The sequence below is a fragment of the Periophthalmus magnuspinnatus genome, chromosome 16 (assembly GCF_009829125.3).
Source record: "Periophthalmus magnuspinnatus isolate fPerMag1 chromosome 16, fPerMag1.2.pri, whole genome shotgun sequence".
NCBI classification, from domain to species: domain Eukaryota; kingdom Metazoa; phylum Chordata; class Actinopteri; order Gobiiformes; family Gobiidae; genus Periophthalmus; species Periophthalmus magnuspinnatus.
Genome location: NC_047141.1, coordinates 15453328 through 15472440, shown reverse-complemented (window position 1 = coordinate 15472440; position 19113 = coordinate 15453328). Strand labels below are relative to the sequence as shown.

The following is a 19113-nucleotide window of genomic DNA, read 5'->3' as shown; positions in this document are numbered from 1 at the left end:
AAATTGTACATCGTGCTGTTAAATAAATACATGAAATGATAAGGTTTTCTTGTCAAACACTTGTTTTGGTGTTATACACATGAATTGGCTGCCTTCAGTGTTTCAAGCCACTGGATGGCAGTAGTTGGATAGTATTCTCCGCCGTCTTTTGTGTTAACAACCGGTCACTGGAAACCCCAGCGTAAACAACGAGCATCTTTTCATCAAGCCATGCATTATGCCTTTTCTTAAGTCATCAGCCTACTTCATAGCTTCCTTTTTGCATTATACCTGAAAGCTAGAACAATAAACAGAAAAGTGCTATGATGGATTTGACATAGTGATTTTGCAGTCACTGAAGACTGATTGCGCATCTGGATTTGGCCGAGGCGACTAGCATTAGCTCGTATCTAGGTATCTGGCTGCGTTAGCTCCAGGCAACGGAGCTGCTGCTAGCTTGTCATTTTTAGCCATTGTTGTTAGCTGGGACCTGAAGCGAACGGAGCCATCCTATCCGAAAATGTAAACATAATATGGCCTCGAAGAGACGGGAACTGGTGAGTCTGATCAGACACTAAAAACGACTTTTCACGGCCCCAAAAATGATAACGGTATAGTGTTGGCTAGCATGCTTAGCTGCCTTTGCTTTAGCATGGTTATAGCCTGCAGGGAGACCAGGTTTAAAGGACACGCGATTGTCAACCAGATGTTGAATGAATGTAATGCACGGTAATAACAGCGTTTACATGCTCTACATAAATGTGCATGAACGTAATGTAATGCTCCGTAATATAATTTATTGGTCGGTTTTTCCCTGTGTTTCAATCCGTCACATTTCTTGTTATGTTTATACTTGACTAACGGCCTCTCATCACAACTATTGAGTTAATTCAAATTTAATTTAGCTTTTTTTTATTCAAATGAGGGAGGGAAGGGGGTTCTATTATTTGACTTTCCTGTCAGTATTAGCACCCAACATGTTCGCATTGAGAAAATGTTCTCTATGGGGTGAGACGAGTACAGCAGTTTAAAGTTAAGAACGTTACCAAATTGGATTGCATTATATAATATCAGTTTGTTTAGTTCTTTTTTGTTACATTTTGCAGGCCGGGCCAGCCATGGCATTACCCCTCCCAGCTTCTGTCCTCCTGGTTCTGCTGTTGCTTGAGCCACTGGTGTGTTATGCAGGTGACTGTAAGGGCCACAGGCAAGTACTTAGGGGCCCACCTGGCTATGTCACAGATGGACCAGGAAACTACTCTGTCAATGGGAATTGCGAGTGGTTAATTAGAGGTATGATAAATTTCATTTATTGTATTGAAATCAACGTGACGATGTTAACAGGTGCTTTTCGGCCCTAGCTCCCAGTAACAGTCACAGGATAGTCCTAAATTTCACCTTTATGGACACAGAATGTACCTATGACTACCTGTTTGTTTATGATGGAGACTCTTACCAAAGCCCACTTCTTGCTAGTCTCAGCGGCAACACTCTGCCACAACCTATTGAAGCAAAATCTGGCAAGGTATTTTGACTAAACATTTATTCCTAAAGGTGCATATTATTATTATATTCTTAACTGTTCTGATCTGGTTTCAGATGCTGCTTCATCTCTTTAGTGACGCCAACTACAATCTATTAGGTTTCAATGCAACATACACTTTCTCTCAATGCCCTGGAGCTTGTGGTGGTCACGGCCGCTGTGACAGTTCAACATCAAAATGCCACTGTCATCAGGGCTGGGGTGGAGCATCTTGTACAACACCCCTATGCCCTGCGGCTTGCTCCATTCATGGTCAATGTGACAAGGTTAGAAGTGATAAATGTATTCTTTGGCGTGATTTATATTTATATTATCATCATTATTATTAGTTTTATATAGCGCTTTTCCAAGTGCCCAAAGCTCACAATTTAGTGCATTATTCATTAACTTTATACTGCTGTCTTTCAGAAAGGAGAGCGATGTCTGTGTGAGTCAGGCTTTATCGGCCACAGCTGCCAGCTTGGTCTTCAAGACGATAATGGAGCAGGGCAATGGTGGCGTGTGAGTGAGGGCAACCCTTACACCCCTCCTAGAACTGGTTCTGCTGGGGTCTACCTGTCCTTAACTGGATCCATGTACTTGTTTGGTGGTAAGGGGTATTTATTTAGAATCAAAATGGTTAATGTTTGAACTTAGCAGTGCTGTTTTAAGCATTTTTTTTCTTTTACTAGGCTTTGACCTTAACAGGGCCCTTGGTGACTTAATCAAATATAACATCACATCTAACCAGTGGGACAGTAGGTCTTATGGTCACTCCCCTGTAAGTGGCATGATATAAACATGTACATTGATTTAGTTGTATGAATAAGTACGCTAATAGTACATTTTTCTGCAGAAAGTCTTATTAATGTGAAATGCTTGTCTGTCACATAATTTTTAGGTTGCTCGGCACTCCCATACAGCTGTAGAATGGTCCGGTAATATGGTTATCTTTGGAGGCGAATTGGCCAATGGCTCCTTGGCCAGTGATGTCTGGATGTACCGCCCACTTCAAGATGACTGGCAGCAGCTCGGATTTTCCTTTTCACAAGGTGCTCCTAAACTGGCCAACCACGCGGCAGCTGTAGTGGACAGCTATCTCTATGTTTTTGGAGGTGGGCTTTTTTCTTTGACAGACATTGTACTTGCATCCTTAAAGTGTTTTTAATGTGTGTTTTGTGTTTACTGCTCATGTACAGGTCGCACTGAAGAGGATATGTTTTCTTCCTCTTTATTTCGCTTTGGCCTACATGGTTCGGGCAGATGGGAGACCGTTGAACCCACAGGTGGAAAACCTCCTGCAACTGCTGGTCACTCCATGGTATTTCACAGTCCATCAAGAACGTTGCTGGTGTATGGTGGGCACAGACCCACCACTGCCAGGTATAAATCTCTCCTGAATATCAATTAGTGTGTGTGTTTTAAATCAAAATAACATTAAACTAATCATCTTTATTTTGTTTAGGTTTAGTGTGAGGGTGAACAACACTGACATATTTCATGTAGACAGACGCTTTTGGACTTCCTTGCGTTCCCGCTTTCCAACAACAGGTCCCAGAGAAAGAGCCTTCCACTCAGCCACAGTCATTGGAAATTACATGGTCGTCTATGGTGAGGAGAGGGCATGGGAAAATAAATACAATGATCTGGGCTTGTGTAACGACAAATACTGTTTTGTGATTTTTTCCAGGAGGAAATGTGCATATTCACTACCAAGAGGAAAAGTGTTATGATGAGGAGATCTTCTTTTATCATCTTGGCTGTCACCAGTGGGTCTCAGCAGGGGAGAGCTCATTACATGGTTTGTGCTTAAATACAATATATCATTGTAATCTTGAGAATGTAATGACTAGTATCCCAAAGCTCACCATCAGCTTATCTTTATGTTTGCTAAGGTGGTGAGAGAGGTCGTTACTCACATGTTGCTGCTGTAATGGATGGACGAGTGCTGCTTGTTGCTGGCGGTTACAGTGGTGTTGCCCGTGGAGACCTGGTGGCATACAAAGTACCGTTGTTTGTCACTAGTGGTCAAGGTGACAGGGTGAGGACAACATTTTATTGCTTTTAAGTAATGAGTTGTGAAAAGGTGAAATGCATACATGAGATACCTGTATGTCGTTCTTAAATTCTTGTGCTATAGATGAGTGACTCTATCTGCCTATTTCATCATATATTAATTGTTGTAAATGTTATTTCTTTATTTATAGGATGCTGTATGTGCTGATGCTTTGGATGAAAGTATGTGCCTTAAAAACCCAGAATGCAGTTGGTGTGAAGGTCGTTGTCGAGAATACCAGCCAACAAATCCAGTAAATAATCTGAGGATAAATTATACACATAATTTGCTGCATTGTTAATGTTTATATTGCATCTCAAATTATGTTGTTTTTGTTCCATAGTGTGGGAGCACTGGTTGCCTGGGCTTGGCACGTTTCCTGTCTGACTGCCAGTCTTGTGTGGTGTTCAGTGGCACACCAGCTTCCTTGGCCCGAGCCCCTGGTGAATTTGGCTGGTGTGTTCAGAATGAGTCCTGCTTGCCTGTGTCAGGTGAGACCCAGGAAGGGAGGAAGGAGAGCTGCCTGAATAGTTCAGTCCAAATATATAATCTAGAATAGTTATAGTTTTAGTATAGTGACTACCTTGGATTGGGGACCACACTCTTCTTGCATGTGCTATAGGTGAAACATAGTGACTTAACGTAACTAACCTGAAATGGCACTGGCAACTTGCTCACTGTTGCACTGTTCCACTTCTGTGCAGTGGTAGAGTTAAGTCATACTGTCTCACCTCTTGTGTTGTGCACATGTGTAGTGAGAGGACAAGTCCATATTCACTCCTGTTGAAGAACAGTAATGAAAAAGACATGGTTGTTTGTATCGAGGTCAGATGTATCTATATGTGTGCTGACCTCTCCCTCTTGGTCTCACAGAGCGAAGTGCGTGCCGCGTGGACCAGATCTCAGGGGCGTACGGCTGGTGGGGGGAGCGTACCCTTTTCTTAACCTCCCTCCACTCCTGTCGCACCGAGAACTATGTCCCGGGACTGCACCTGCTCACCTTCCAGCACCCTCGCAACGACTCCCAGCCTGACAAGGTACGGAGTTGTGGTCATAAATATATTTCTTTCCACGTAAACTTCTCCCTCCTTCCTTCCTCCTACTATACTCTCAAATTAACACCTCTCTTCATCCTTAGATTTTTATAAATATTTTGACTCACACTGTGCCTCCTTTCTCTGTTTTCCTATGCATATGCTATACTTTCATTAATAGTCTTGTATTGAAACTTGAGAACTTGAGAATAGTGCTTTTGTTGATGTGTTTCCATATACCCTTTGCTATTTTCAACCATACCCCTCCCACTAGGTGACTATTCTCCGCAGTACCAACATCATCTTAAGCCCTACCACTGAGATGGACGTAGCGTTACAGTTCAGGGGTTTTATCCACCCTCTGTGGGGGGCCCCACCACCTGCTCCTCCTCCAACAGAGACTGTTTCCATGTGGGCTCGCATACAGAGATTGCATTTTGAGGCTAGAGTGGCGTCAGGACCAAACTCCAGCCAACTGGTATATAGATATATTTTTTTGTGATAAAAAGTTTGTATTTTGTTGCATAATACATATCTCAAATCATGTGTCTTTTGACTGGTTGATTGAACAGGAGGTGGTGGGTCGTTGGGCAGCCCAGCAGGAAAGGGAGTCAAAGCTTCTGGCACGCTCAGATGGAAGTAGACTCTTTTCCAATCTAACCAGAGGAAACCATTATCTTGTTCAAGCTGAAGGATATCTTAACAACTCTGGTTCTGGACAAACCAGTGAGATGGCTTTAATCTGGAACAGAACATTGCCTGGTGGGAGTGTGAGTACTAGACAGGTTAAATCTGCTTATTGTGTCTCATCACTATATTTACTATTTCCCATCTGTTTCATTTTGTAGGAGATTTCCTTCCTTTTCCTAGAGCCTTATCGCTCAGGATCCTGCTCTGGCTACATGTCCTGCCTGGCATGTCTGTCTGACCAGTCTTGTGGCTGGTGCCCCTCCTTGTCTCGCTGTGTTCTGCGTGACAGTCTAGATTTGGAACCTTGTCCTGAAGCAGATGGCAGAGTTGGTCAGCGCCATCTGCTGTTGGCACCACAGCACTGCACACTGTGTGAAGAGTACAGAGACTGCTCAGCTTGTACTCAGGTATTAATATGAACAGTGTGAGAACAATCTCATAGATGTAAATATTAAAATTTATTACAAGGATAAAATGTGAATGTGCAGGATCCTTTCTGTGAGTGGCAAATAAACTCCAGTAAAAAGGGTGACTATCAATGCAGCCGTCGGGGAAGGCTAGACGGCTCCATACGTGATCCAAAGGGATGCCCAAAAGTGTGCAACCAGTGAGTGAGACAAAATTACAGATTCTTTAGGTTTGATATCATTCTCTAACCCCTTCTTTGATATCACTCTTCAACCCAATTTTACCATTTTCCAAAGGAGAAAGACATGTGGAGAGTGCTTGTCTAATTCCAGTCATTGTGCATGGTGCGAGTCTGCCCAGGCCTGCTTCTACTTTGCTGCATATCTCACAAAATACCCCTATGGAGAATGCAGGGACTGGTATGACAGGTAAATATGGTTCCCTGAGTTTAACCAAGATAGTTTAGAATATTTTTTTTATTTATTTTTTTATTATTAACCAAAAATATTACAGGGCCAAAATATTCCATTTAATGTAATAGCATTCATGTTTATTGCTCTTTTGTCTTATTTGATCAGTGTTCATTCAGTCCCCCAATGTAAGCAGTGTTCAGCTCTGAGCACCTGCACGGACTGTTTGCGGACGTTCCAGTGTGGCTGGTGTGGTGATTACAACAATCCTACTATTGGAAAGTAAGTTTTGGAAGTTCATCAAACAGCTGTACAAAACACAACTATAGAACACGATATCCATCCACACTTAATCGATTTCCTTTTCCTATTATTTGTCAGATGTCTGAGAGGAGACTGGGCTGGAATGGATGACCCTTCAGTGTATAATTGCAGTGTTGCTGTGGCTGAAGCTCGAGCTGCAAAGTAAGACCATATAAAAATATTAATAGAAGAATTAACATCACACTTTCATATTCATCTTCATCCATTATAATTAAAACTTTTTAGCCCTGAGCCCCAAACATCAGCTCCTCCTCGACCTTTGGAAATGGAGATTGACCTTGAACACCTGGAAGATGAAGATCAGGATGCCATCTGGTCCTACCCCACCTGCCCCGATGTAGAAGAATGCAGACTGGGTCTACATAACTGCCACCCCTTTGCTACCTGCATTAACACCCCAACATCATATGAGTGCCATTGTGAAAGAGGATTTACAGGAGATGGTACATTACATTGCAATCAGACGTAAGTATCATCAGAGGATTTAATATAATAAAAAAATGAAGTGAACAGGAGGCCCCTCATCATTCATGATCTCAAGGGGCAGATTCTCTTTATGAAATAAACAAGAATTATTGTTATTTTGTGCCCACAGCTGCTACAATGAGTGTCGTGAGGGCCAATGTAGTGGCAGCCCACGATTTGAGTGTGAGTGTGCTCTTGGCTGGACATCAGATCCAGCTACTCTCGTTCTGAGTGGTGTCGAATGTGATGTTGACTGTGGGTGCAATTTCCACTCCACATGTATTACTGCACCTGGGATCTGTGATGAATGCCAAGGTATGTCCTCCAGATGCTTAGTTTTAAAGTTGTTACCATAAGAGTCCTGTAAAACAGTCCTACTGTCTCTTTCAGACTGGACTACAGGGCCACACTGCGAGCATTGTCGTCCGGGCAGTTTCGGCTCAGCTCTGGCTGGAGGAGGTGGCTGTGTACCTTGTGAGTGTAATGGCCATGGTGACCCACTGCGAGGCTACTGTCACAATCAGACAGGCCAGTGCTACTGTACACACCATACTCAGGGACCGCACTGTGAGACCTGTCTGCCTGGCTACTATGGTGATCCCAGGCATGTATTTGGAAAAATGGTAAAGAATCACAGAAATCATTTTAATCACCTCAAACTCTCTAAATTATGTCTATTTTTATACAGAAACAACGGCACATGCTACCGCCAGTGCCAAGGCCGTTCTGTGCTGCTCTCACCTACTTCCACAGCTCTCCCTTTGTCCTCTTCTTTGGGTTGGCGAAGTGGCACAGAAGGGAGAGGAGGTCTTTCACATTGCTTGTGGGTTCTTTCTGTGACACCAAACTTAGTTCCCTGTCTACCTCGACAGCTCTGCCCCCCAGTAGCCCTCACTCTGCATCCAGACTCTCATACACATTGCAAAGTGAGTAGTATTAAGTTAACATATTTTTTATCTTGTCTATTTTATTTAACTGTCACTTGCAGTCTAACTGAAATTAATTGTATTCATCAATTTGTATTACAGAACTCCTATGTTTACGTTTTTGATGGCTTGCCTCGTTTTCTGTCCAATGGTGTGGTTCACTCGGATCACAATTTGATCGGGGCTTTTTGCGGTACTACCAGGACTGAGCCCATAACTGTGGAGGCAACGTCTGGTAAATATCACTTTGTTGTTGTATCACAATTGAATATGCTTTGGGATGATTATTATATATTTCTATTTCTTTAGGTGTAATTTCAGTTTATTATGAAGCTAACGTCTCTTCAAACAAGCCGCAAGGGTTTAATGCCTCCTTCTGGATTCACCGGTGTGACTCAACCACTGAAGATGAGGTACCAGTTTGCCCTGGTGGAGCACAGTGTATTGCAGGAGTCTGCCAGTGCCCTCAAGGATTTGGAGGCCCACGCTGTGACCGACCCATATGCCCACATGACTGCGGAATTGTAGATGGCCGAGGAATTTGTAATACAGTAAGGAAACTTAATTTACATTTGCTCTGATTTGTTCACACATTTATTCATAACATCCTACATGTTGTTTTTGCATATACAGACTTTAGGAGTCTGTATGTGTTCACATAGCTGGGCTGGCTCTGACTGCTCTTTTCCTCGAGACTCCAACAGTCTGCTTTGGGAAACACTACTAGACACGCAACTCACAGCGGTATAAAATTTGTTAAATAAAATAAATGCATCAATTGGACAGTTAAAACAGTTTTATGTTTTATATTCAATAGAACCAAGCTCATAGGTTTCTTCAAAGAATGGGACACTCTCTGCTGTCCGGACCACAAGGCAATCTTTGGATGTATGGAGGGCTGTCACTCTCAGAAGGCATACTGGGAAATGTGTACAGGTATGTTTTGCACGAAGTTTAGAGTTTTATTTTCAAGAACAAGTTTGTAACTCTGATTGTGTTGTTTTATAGATACACTGTTGCTGAGCATCGCTGGACTCAGATGCTAACTAGCTCAGTTGAAGAGGGTGCAACTCCTAGCCCACGCTATCATCATGCCTCTGCTCTACTGACCAGCTATGACTTTGGATCTGGAAGTCACAACTTCATGCTGGTTGTCGGAGGGGTCACTCACAATGGTGTTGCTATGGATACTTGGAGTTTAAATCTCAGCAGCTTAGTCTGGCGAGAGCACAAGGTTAATAAGTAAATTATTTTTAAAAATCAAACTTGCATTTGAAATAGCTTATTGTAAACATTGGTAGTGATTTGTTATTTACCATTATCTCGTTAATTCAAAGTTAATTTATTAAGTAAACTATATATAAATAAATATATATACTATACTATATATACTAAATATTTTCAATTTGTCTGCAGTGAGAGGTACAGATACCCAAATTGTAATTATTTCTTAAAACCTTATGTTTTTCGTACTGTTATATTTGCCATATTATCTAATCTTACAAAATGTAAAAACATTCATTTTACAACACACTCAACACTTATTCTCTGGCAGCACAAATGGGTTCACTGTTAGATCGTATGATCGATTATGTGGAAAAAAAATTAATAATATTTATTTTCTTTTGACAGAGTTCAGTTCTACCCCCGGTGGCAGGTCACACCCTGACAGTCCGTAGAGACTCCTCTGTGCTGTTGATAGGGGGCTACTCTCCAGAAAATGGCTTCAACCATCATCTGCTGGAGTTCAGCCCGCATTCTGGAAACTGGACTATTGCTCCTCACACTGGCACACCACCTACGGGTACTTGACATGTAGATGGTTGATTGTTAATAACTATGGGTCTCATGTATTGATGTGCTCTCTATATAATTGTAGGTTTATATGGCCACTCAGCAGTTTACCATGAGCAAACTGATGCAATCTACGTTTTTGGAGGCTATCGCTTTCATGTGGAGACAGTAGAACCCTCAGGAGAACTTTATAGTTTGTACTACCCCAACCTCACCTGGTCTTTGCTTGTTCCATCACAGGGTAACAAGGTAAAAAGTAAATTTCACCGAATACCATTGCACATTTCAATAGTGAGTTACCAAGTTGTATATTTTGTTTTTGGCAGCCGCTGTCTCGTTTCTTCCATGCTGCTGCGCTAATTAAAGACACCATGGTGATTGTTGGAGGCAGGACACAAGCAGAGGACTACAGCAACTCAGTGTCTTTGTACCAAATCAACTGTAACACTTGGATACAACCAGGTAGCATTTTTATCTCAACATTCTTTTTTATTCTAAGCTAAATTGCTATTCTATATTAATTGACTTTTTTCTGTGGAATTGCTTTGTCAGTTTCTGTTGTTGGGGATCCAGTAAATCGCTCAGTGTCTCTTGCCATGACCAGCTGGGGTGGTCGTCTTTTCTTGTCTGGGGGCTTTAATGGTGTTAACCTCGGAAGACTACTTACCCTAACTGTTCCTGCGGATCCTTGTGCCCTTCTGCCCACACAAGACGCTTGTAACATCACTACTGGCAGTTGTATCTGGTGCAGAGGAACCTGTGCCTCTTCAGATATTGCAGAGAGGTAACTGTATATTCAACTGTACATTTTTTATGCTCTGTAAAAATATTAAGCCAAGTTTTTGTTTTTTTTAAAGAATGGGCTGTTTCACTGGCCAGTCTCCATGTTCCCCAACACCACGTCAGGGAGATCAGTGTCGAAGATTGAAGACCTGTAGTGAATGTCTTGCTAGGCATCCCAAGACATTTGCAAGTCCATCTCAGGTATTGCACATAAAAATCCACCTCCACTACTATTAACACATAAGTACAAAGGGGTTGACAATACTTTTAACTGACTCTTTCAGCCTGCTCTACAGTGCAAATGGTGTACAAATTGTCCAGAGGGGGCATGTATCAGCAGTTCGGTGAGCTGTACATCTGAGCATGACTGTCGGATCAACCAGAGAGAAATCTTCCTTTCCAGCAACTGCACTGAGACCAGCTGTGAAGCCTCCGACTGCCCCAAGTGCACTGCCTCTGGAAAATGCATGTGGACACGCCAGTTCAAACGCACAGGTACTCTAGATTTACAATAGGCATTTACCGCACAACAAAGGCTTCTATATCGCTGATGGGCTTCAGACTTTTTCAAGCACTCAAAATTAATCTGAAGGGCAATGAAACTGTGCATATAACAGGTAGGATCAAATTTACTAGCCAGCTAGCCTACACTCAATTTGATACTGTTGATTTGATCTGCTCATACAATTTCTTTTTTATCTCAAGCTAACTCCACTAGCTATGTTTAAGCGTGTGTTCACACTTGGACACATATCAGATAAACTGGGACTATACACCCGTAATGAAACCTGGATTTGACCAGGACTAAACCAGGATTAGGATAAGACCATAACAACTCTACATAAGGAAACTAAACTAAACTGGGACTTGCATCAGAAAAAAAACAGGATGAGGTTGAATGCACCCTAGGTGACACTCTTTTAGTTAGAATCAACTTGAATGAAGTCATTGAAAGCTGTAGTTACTGCTTATTACACTGTCCATTTTGCATCAGAAAAAAGTAATCAATACTGTATCTTCTTATTTCTATAGGTGAAACTAGAAGAATTCTAAGTGTAAATCCCACATATGATTGGACATGCTTTAGTTATGCCCTGCTCAACGTCTCCCCCATGCAAGTGGAATCCTCACCCCCTTTGCCATGTCCTCCACCCTGCCACACCCTCCAAAACTGTAGCCTCTGTCTCGGCTCGCGTGGTTCTGATGGAGGCTGGCAGCACTGTGTATGGAGCATGGCTTTGCAGCAGGTAGGAATGAATCAGAATATGGAATATTTGTTGACTGTCAATTTTGATGTTGTTGATAAAGTTTAAAACATTTTTCTTCTTCCTCTTTCTTCCTAGTGCATGAGTCCATCTTTTGTGCCTCTGAGATGCGAGGCAGGCCAGTGTGGTCGTCTACTCTCTGGCGGGGACTCCTGCTCTCCACAGTGCTCTCAGCTCACTCAGTGCTCACAGTGCATTTCTAGACCTCAGTGTGGCTGGTGTGCAGCAAAGGGAGGGAATGGGGCTGGTCGATGCTTACAAGGTGGACTTGAGGGTGAGTGAAAGCACTACAGGTGACTTCTTTTTTTTTTATTGGCAACATCGCAATAAACCAGTGTTGATTTTCAGGTGTCAGTGAGGGTGTGTGTCCTCAGAGAAACAGCAGCTGGTCTTTTCTGCGCTGTCCGAAAGAGGATGAATGTGCTAATGGGCATCACCACTGTAACAGCACCCAAGACTGCCATGACCTGCCAGAGAGATATCACTGCACGTGCAAACAGGGTTACATACTGAGCAGGTAAGAGTTATATCATAGTAGTAAGAATAGATTTTTATTTTCATAATAACAATAAAATCTTTTTTTAACAGTGTTTCAGGCCAGTGTGAGCCCGTTTGTGCCCAAGGCTGTGTTAATGGCACATGTGTCTCTCCTGGAATTTGTCAGTGTCACTTTGGCTTTGTGGGAGATAACTGCTCTTCCCAGTGCAGCTGCAACAAACATAGCAACTGTGCAGGCGTGAACAAGCCAGATGTTTGCCTTGAGTGTCACAACAACACAATTGTATGTATATAGAACATATGGTCCTGGTCTAAATGTTTAAGAGTGGCCAAAAATCATTTTTAAGTATAGCTTCAAAATGCCTCATAAAGATAATCAAAATTATATGGCTGTCTCAAAATGCATGCCCCTTTCTCCTGTTTATTCTAGTTAAAACACTTGAGGGAAAATTTAATATTTATAAATTGTCTTCAGTCTCAAGTTTTTTTATTTGGCACTGCCCAACAGTATAAACAGTTTCAAACAAAAGTTTCTCCTAATGTTGCATGATTCTTTTTCTATGCCTAGGGTAAACACTGTGAAAAGTGCAAGCCATTGTTTGTGGGCTCTGCCAAAGGAGGAGGAACTTGTCGTCCTTGTCGAGAATTTTGCAGAGGAAATAGTGCAATATGTCTGTCACATGATGAACTTAAGAAAGCACAGGAAAATCCCAGGCTGTTTCCTCTGGATCCAAGCAGTGTATGTTTTTGTATCCTATTTCAAAGAGGCTCCAAGTATTCCATACATATCTTAACATTTATTCTCTTTTCAGATTCAGAAATGGATCTCAGAGGGCCCAACAGAAGAAAATGCAGTGTGTGTAAACTGTCAAAACAACAGTGTTGGGGACCAGTGTGAGAGCTGCCTCAGTGGATACTTTCTGTTGCAGGGAAAGTGTGAAAAGTAAGTCAAGATTTTTTTTTTTTTTTTTTCAAGAAAATGTTTAATTGCTTCATAAAGGTTTTTGTCCTTCAACTATTTTTTACAGGTGTCAATGTAATGGACATGCAGACACATGTAATGAGCATGATGGCACTGGTTGTCCTTGCCAAAACAACACTGAGACATCATCTTGTCTCAGTAGCTCACAGAGTGATCGCAAAGATTGTTACAGGCAACAGGCATGTATACATCTTGTGTTATTGTGAAATTTTATTTGCTTTACTTTTTATAATACTTATGGGGAATATTTTTGGTTTGCTGTTTATCTGTCCACAGTGTGCCAAATGCAAAGACTCCTTCAATGGCACCCCTGTAAATGGCCGACAATGTTACCGTCAGTTCAACGTTGACACAGAGTGCTGCTTTGACCCAACATCACAGACAAATTGCTTCCATGATCCTAGCATCCGCAATCTGCCGATGGGACGCACTGTGTTCTTTGCTGCACAACCAAAATTCACTAATGTAGATATTCGGGTCACAATTGATGTAACATTTGGTGAAGTGGAAGTGTATGTGTCCAATTCCCATGATACCTTTATTGTGGATGTGGATCGCAACACAGGTATTCATGCCATCAGCATCGACAGAGGAGAGGATTCTGCAACTCGTTTAACAACTACTGGGATTGACAAGGATTCTCCTCCATCTCCTATTAAAGTATATGCAAATGCATCCTCCAGCCTCGGAGGTCCTGTGCTTTCTCACAACCCCTTGCAGCTGCAGGCTAAACCTCCAGGAGATAGAGAAATTCGGGAAGAAAGAGCAGAAGGACTTATCAGCTACATTACTGTCTGGAAACCTCAGACTGTGTTAATTGTCCGTGGTGTTCGGGATCGAGTGGTCATAACGTTTCCCCATGAAGTGCATTCTCTCAAATCCAGTCGTTTCTACATTGCTCTTAAAGGGGTTGGAACTAAGGATCGCTATGGAGAGTCACAGGGACTTCTGTTTTTGAGACAGGACCAAGCTCATATAGACCTTTTTGTCTTTTTCTCTGTTTTCTTTTCCTGCTTTTTCCTTTTCCTGTCAGTTTGTGTACTCTTGTGGAAAGTCAAGCAGTTTCTGGATTTCCGCCGGGAGCAGCGACGCCATATCCAAGAAATGACAAAGATGGCATCAAGGCCTTTTGCTAAGCTGACTATATACCTGGAGCCAGAAGAGCCCCAACTTGTATACTTGCCTTCAGCAGGTGGAGGTGTGGGGGGCACTACTGTTTCTCTCACTCATGCTCGCACAAGCAAATTAGGGGGTGTTGTGCTGGGACAGAGAGGTCGTGCAGGAGCAGTCACCTATAAACATGAACCTGGCTCTGGACCCACGGGCCATCATCACCATCACCTGGCCTTAGGTGGAAGTGGAAACAGTGGACAGCACTTACCACTGCATTACTTGAACACCCACCACTACGCTAGTACCACATCTGGCACCCCAGCGTCTCACCACCACCATCCGTCCACATACAGCGGTTATCAGCACTTCTGCCGCTCAGACCCCTTCCTGTCTCAGCTCATGGGCTTTTCGTACTCCTCCTTTAAAGTGGGGCCTATCACACTGGAGCCCACAGATGATGGCATGGCTGGCGTGGCCACTGTACTCTTTCAGCTGCCTGGGGGTCTCTTGGCTCCAAATCGTGCCTGTTTGGGGTCAGCACTCGTTACCCTGCGCCAAAACCTGCAAGAATATTGTGGCCATGGCAACAATGGGGGACATCCAGGGGCAGGAGCAGGACGCAAGGGTCTACTTGGGCATCAGCACCTAACCACAATGGCCATGTAAGCTATATGAAAATGAAGTGTTTATAGATATTAAATACACCTCTGAAGGAAACATGGCCAAAGGTCAAAGCTAGGTCAGAGTCTGTTGTAAGCATTATGAACAAAGTTGTACACACTGTAATGAGTGTCTTTTTGTTGTTGTTTTGTTTTGCTTAACTGCATTTGAGAGCTTCACTCGACCAAATCAGTTGTCTCTACAATGCACTTCAGCTACTAAGTTAATCTACAAACAAGTTGCATCCTATCTTTAATAACGTGCAAGAGGGCGTGCCTGATAGTCAGCCTCACAAAAAGGCTGAGACTGGGCTATTGTTTGATGTGAGTGGCATTGCTTGCATAAAAAACCAACATGTGCTTTATATCCAAGAAAGTGACAATCAGAAGTACCATTTAAAACAAGTGACTTGTTAAGAAAAATGGTCAGGCTTTTGATTGTCATTGCAAGAGAAATGCTGGTCAAGAGGTTTAGAATTAACTGTATGACCAGGATCTGACATGTAGTTGAACAAACTTAAATCTCTACATATTACTGTAACTTTATTTATTTGTTGTCTTTTTTTGCTACTCTGCAATCACTTCTTGCCTTGTCAGTGAGTCAGCTGGCTGCAGTTATTTGCAAAGTGTGTAAAAATGAAGAAATAATGTGACATTTTCCAGTATGTGATCACATTGTTGCTGGTATGTTGCTAGTTTATCTGAGCTGCTTTCTGCTGGCACCCTGCTTGTAGATGACTGCATACGTCAACCATAGCCACTAATTATGCCTAGCTAGGAAAGGTATTACAAAAACACAGAATGGATGTTCATAGTCTGTGTAATTACACTGTTAATACATTTGAGTTTTTGTTCTCCTGGTGAGAAATATTAAACTTGACAGCAATTAATTTGCTTTAATAGATAGACTGAACTTGCTCACTGTTTTGTTACTGTTACATTTTCTTTTTTGTTTTCTACTTTTGCACTGCATGGAGGCAGACAGCCCCCAGTTTCATATGAAACACTATGAGGGGATGTTGGTCGTTCACCTTAACAGTGAGTGGTGCTATTGGATTGTCAAAAGTATTCCCAAAATTATAGTAACATCATAAGTCACCCACTCAGCCCTCAAAAAATAAGCATTACTTTTGTTGTGAATGTTCTGTTAAATAGGCCTACCATATTTTGTACATACATTTGTGCTTTGAAATAAGGGAGTGTTGTAAAAATGTGCATAGTACAGACTCTTTTTAGGGTCAAATAAAATCTATATGAAACAATAAGTGTGTTTATTTCAAATTTTGTGTGTAAGTGATATAGTTTATTAACAACTATTAAACAACTAACGATTTAAATTATTGTTATTGGTTTATCTGCTGTCCCTTTAACAGTTCGCTGCTGTTACCTGGGCAACAAGGACCTGCTCCTCTGATTGGTTAAAATCTAAAGGAAGTATATTCGTCTTCCTGTGTTTATATCGCAGGAAGCTCCTTCGTATGGCCTGCAGAAAAAATGGCCATATTCAATGAATCAAATAATGGATCCATGTCACATTGGTTGGTGTTGTCTTTATTCGAACTACTCTTGTTTGTAGCTGCACGCACGTGGTATGTTTGACGCACCGTGAGCAACTAGCAACTTAGCCAAAGCTAGCACATCTAACCAGAGTGTGCTAATATGAATAAACAAACAACTTTGACATTTTTTGTGTTTCATCTTAATGTTAAATTACGGCATTGTTTCCTTATGATCCATATCGTACAATTGACATTCTAAAAGATGACAACAGTCAAGAATATAAAATGTGAGCTAGAGGAAGATCTCAATGAGACGAGCATCAGTGAAGGTGATCTTGATATCCACATCAAAGAAGAACCTCAACTGCATGAAATCGACGATGGACAAAACGGAGAAATAAGAGACACACTGGACTCAAACTCTGATGGTCTGTCCGCTAGATGTGACCCGACATATCATGAATCTAGCTGGACTTCGACGAACAAGCAAGACCCAGGGACCAGGGTAAAAGAGGAGAACAGTGACCCAGAGTGGGACAAGGAGGATTGCTGCAGCAGCTCCCAAACCGTCGACTTAAAGGAAGAAGCTTGCTCAGGTAAGAGTGATGATGTTAAACAGTGTTTAGAGTTAAGATTCGACATTGAGACCACAAACAAAAAGCAATGGTAGATTCAAGTACATGCTGAATAGCTTTAATAATTTGTTTTGGAAAACAAGAATTTACTTTTTGTATTTGACCTGGTGGTAAATAACCTGTTTGTATTTTTCCTTGTTAGAATCATCAGACTTCTATCCATGTCCATACTGTGATGTTTCCTTCACTGACCATGGCTTTTTAGAGAAGCATGTCAAGTGGGTCCATCAAAAACAATATCGTGAAAACTTTCGAAAAAATTGTCTTTCAACACTAGATCTGCCTAAACATGCCTGCACTGTCTGCAACAACAGTTTCTTGTCTAAAGTGGAGCTTAGAAACCATGTCAAGGCAGCTCATCCTTCTCCCCCACCTCGAAGACTCTACCCATGTCCAACCTGTGCCCGCAGTTTTCAATATTTAAAGAATCTGAAAAATCATTGCCAGAGTTGGCATGATATGTCTGTAACTACAAGAGATGGGCATCTCAGTTGTGCTGATTGTGGGAAGAGCTTTAGAAATACCTGGGGTCAAGGGCCTCATTTGTGCAATGAATCCAACAATGAGGAAGGTGAAGATAAGCCGATCTGTGTGGACACGGGGGTGAGATGCCCCAAATGTGGTAAAGTACTGGGTACACCTCAAAGCCTCGAGGTACACATGCGCACTCACACAGGGGCCCGACCTTATGTCTGCAAGGACTGTGGCAAGAGGTTTGTGGAGCGTAGTGCTTGGAGTCACCACATGAAAATACACTCCGGGGAGAGGCCTTTCAAATGTGAGGTTTGTGGGAAGACCTTTCTACGCTCACATCACCTTAATAACCACATGACCACGCACACAGGCAAGAAAGATTACTCCTGTTCAGAATGTGGCAAAGAATTTGGACTAAAGGCAAGTCTAAATCAACATATAAAAACTCATTCTAATGAGAAACCTTTTGTGTGTCCGGTGTGTTCCAAGACGTTTCGAATGAGTAGACACTTGAGAATTCACAGTAAAGTGCACAATACAGAGAAGGCTCATCAGTGTGGGGACTGTGGGCTTAAGATTGGAGAAATCGGAGCTTTACGAAAACACCTGCGCTCACACACCGGCGAGCGGCCATACCACTGCACGGTGTGTGGAAACCGCTTCATTCGTCTCACACATCTCAGAAACCACCAGCGCACTCACACGGGAGAGCGACCCTACAAGTGCAATGAGTGTGACAAGAGTTTTGTGCAGTCTGGAGACCTTGTGAAGCACAAGAGAATCCACTCAGGAGAGAAGCCCTTTGAATGCCCAGACTGCCATCGATGTTACACTTCCTCTGGTGACTTGGGCAAGCACCGCAGGATTCACTCTGACCTGCGCCCATACACGTGTGAAGAATGTGGGAAGACGTTTCGCTTGTCGGGCCATCTGAAAGCCCACACAAGGACTCATACTGGAGAAAAACCTTACGCCTGTCCCATCTGCCGCCGTAGGTTTGCTCGTTCTCATCACCTTTCTGGGCACATGGCAAAATGTTACTGAAGCTGGAGATCAGAAGTACTCTGATGTAGGTCATGTAAAGCATACTTCATATTATTGTTTTCTGTTCATAACTATGTAGTGAGCATTTGTATTAACCTATATGAAGTTCAGAGCTAATGATGCATAGAAAAAATAAAATTAAACTTGTACTGGATGTGTAGAGTGCAAGTCGTGTGACCTACACAAGGGTTTACTTGGAATGATGCTGCACTAAGTTCAGTTTCTGTTGTACATGTCATGCCATTAATAAAGTTGAAGATATCAAATCCCATTGTGTTACTACATTAATCTTATGACCTGAGGTTGGCCTAGCTTACAGCCCTTTTATACACCTTCCAAGTGAAAGTAGTTTTGGCCCTGCTCAGTTAAAGATGGGTGACATCTGCCAACTTCTGGTTAAAAAATACATCTTACAGATGGTAGCTTTAATAAAGGCATTAATAATACATTTTATATTTTTGTTACTTATGGCTTTAATTGGCCAGTATATACAATTGTCCCTCGCTTTACAGTAGAAACATTGCAATTATGAAATGAACTCAGTAATATATAT

At 42.2% G+C, this 19113-nt stretch overlaps 2 protein-coding genes across 2 annotated transcripts; both read left to right on the top strand.

The window, feature by feature from the left end:
- Positions 1-244: 244 nt before the first annotated feature.
- Positions 245-16173, top strand: megf8 (multiple EGF-like-domains 8). Its single transcript, XM_033980797.2, has 44 exons — positions 245-536; positions 1086-1272; positions 1341-1504; positions 1579-1788; positions 1931-2111; positions 2194-2282; positions 2403-2616; positions 2701-2884; positions 2967-3112; positions 3192-3302; positions 3397-3542; positions 3709-3810; positions 3901-4048; positions 4431-4594; positions 4866-5069; positions 5164-5361; positions 5440-5688; positions 5770-5888; positions 5986-6117; positions 6268-6381; positions 6481-6564; positions 6649-6888; positions 7019-7203; positions 7279-7492; positions 7577-7814; positions 7917-8049; positions 8124-8365; positions 8448-8558; positions 8632-8750; positions 8823-9048; positions 9447-9618; positions 9694-9857; positions 9935-10070; positions 10161-10392; positions 10466-10592; positions 10676-10886; positions 11424-11638; positions 11735-11930; positions 12005-12173; positions 12245-12437; positions 12723-12893; positions 12967-13097; positions 13183-13315; positions 13413-16173. Exons 1-44 carry the CDS (start codon positions 513-515, stop codon positions 14913-14915), a joined length of 8631 nt encoding a protein of 2876 aa, XP_033836688.1. The 5' UTR covers positions 245-512; the 3' UTR covers positions 14916-16173.
- Positions 16174-16348: 175 nt separating this feature from the next.
- On the top strand, positions 16349-18830 carry LOC117383605 (gastrula zinc finger protein XlCGF57.1). Its single transcript, XM_033980809.2, has 2 exons — positions 16349-17003; positions 17185-18830. The coding sequence occupies exons 1-2, from the start codon at positions 16670-16672 to the stop codon at positions 18558-18560; spliced, it is 1710 nt and encodes a 569-aa protein (XP_033836700.1). The 5' UTR covers positions 16349-16669; the 3' UTR covers positions 18561-18830.
- Positions 18831-19113: the final 283 nt, after the last annotated feature.

What these genes read in the sequence shown, in the direction of transcription:
- megf8 (XM_033980797.2), top strand. Translation starts at nt 513, where the DNA reads ATGGCCTCGAAGAGACGGGAACTG. An exon ending in CTATCTCTATGTTTTTGGAG is followed by an intron (nt 2,617 to 2,700) that starts GTGGGCTTTTTT and finishes GCTCATGTACAG; the next exon opens with GTCGCACTGAAGAGGATATG. An exon ending in AACTGTGGAGGCAACGTCTG is followed by an intron (nt 8,050 to 8,123) that starts GTAAATATCACT and finishes CTATTTCTTTAG; the next exon opens with GTGTAATTTCAGTTTATTAT.
- LOC117383605 (XM_033980809.2), top strand. Translation starts at nt 16,670, where the DNA reads ATGACAACAGTCAAGAATATAAAATGTGAGCTAGAGGAAGATCTCAAT. An exon ending in AAAGGAAGAAGCTTGCTCAG is followed by an intron (nt 17,004 to 17,184) that starts GTAAGAGTGATG and finishes TTTCCTTGTTAG; the next exon opens with AATCATCAGACTTCTATCCA.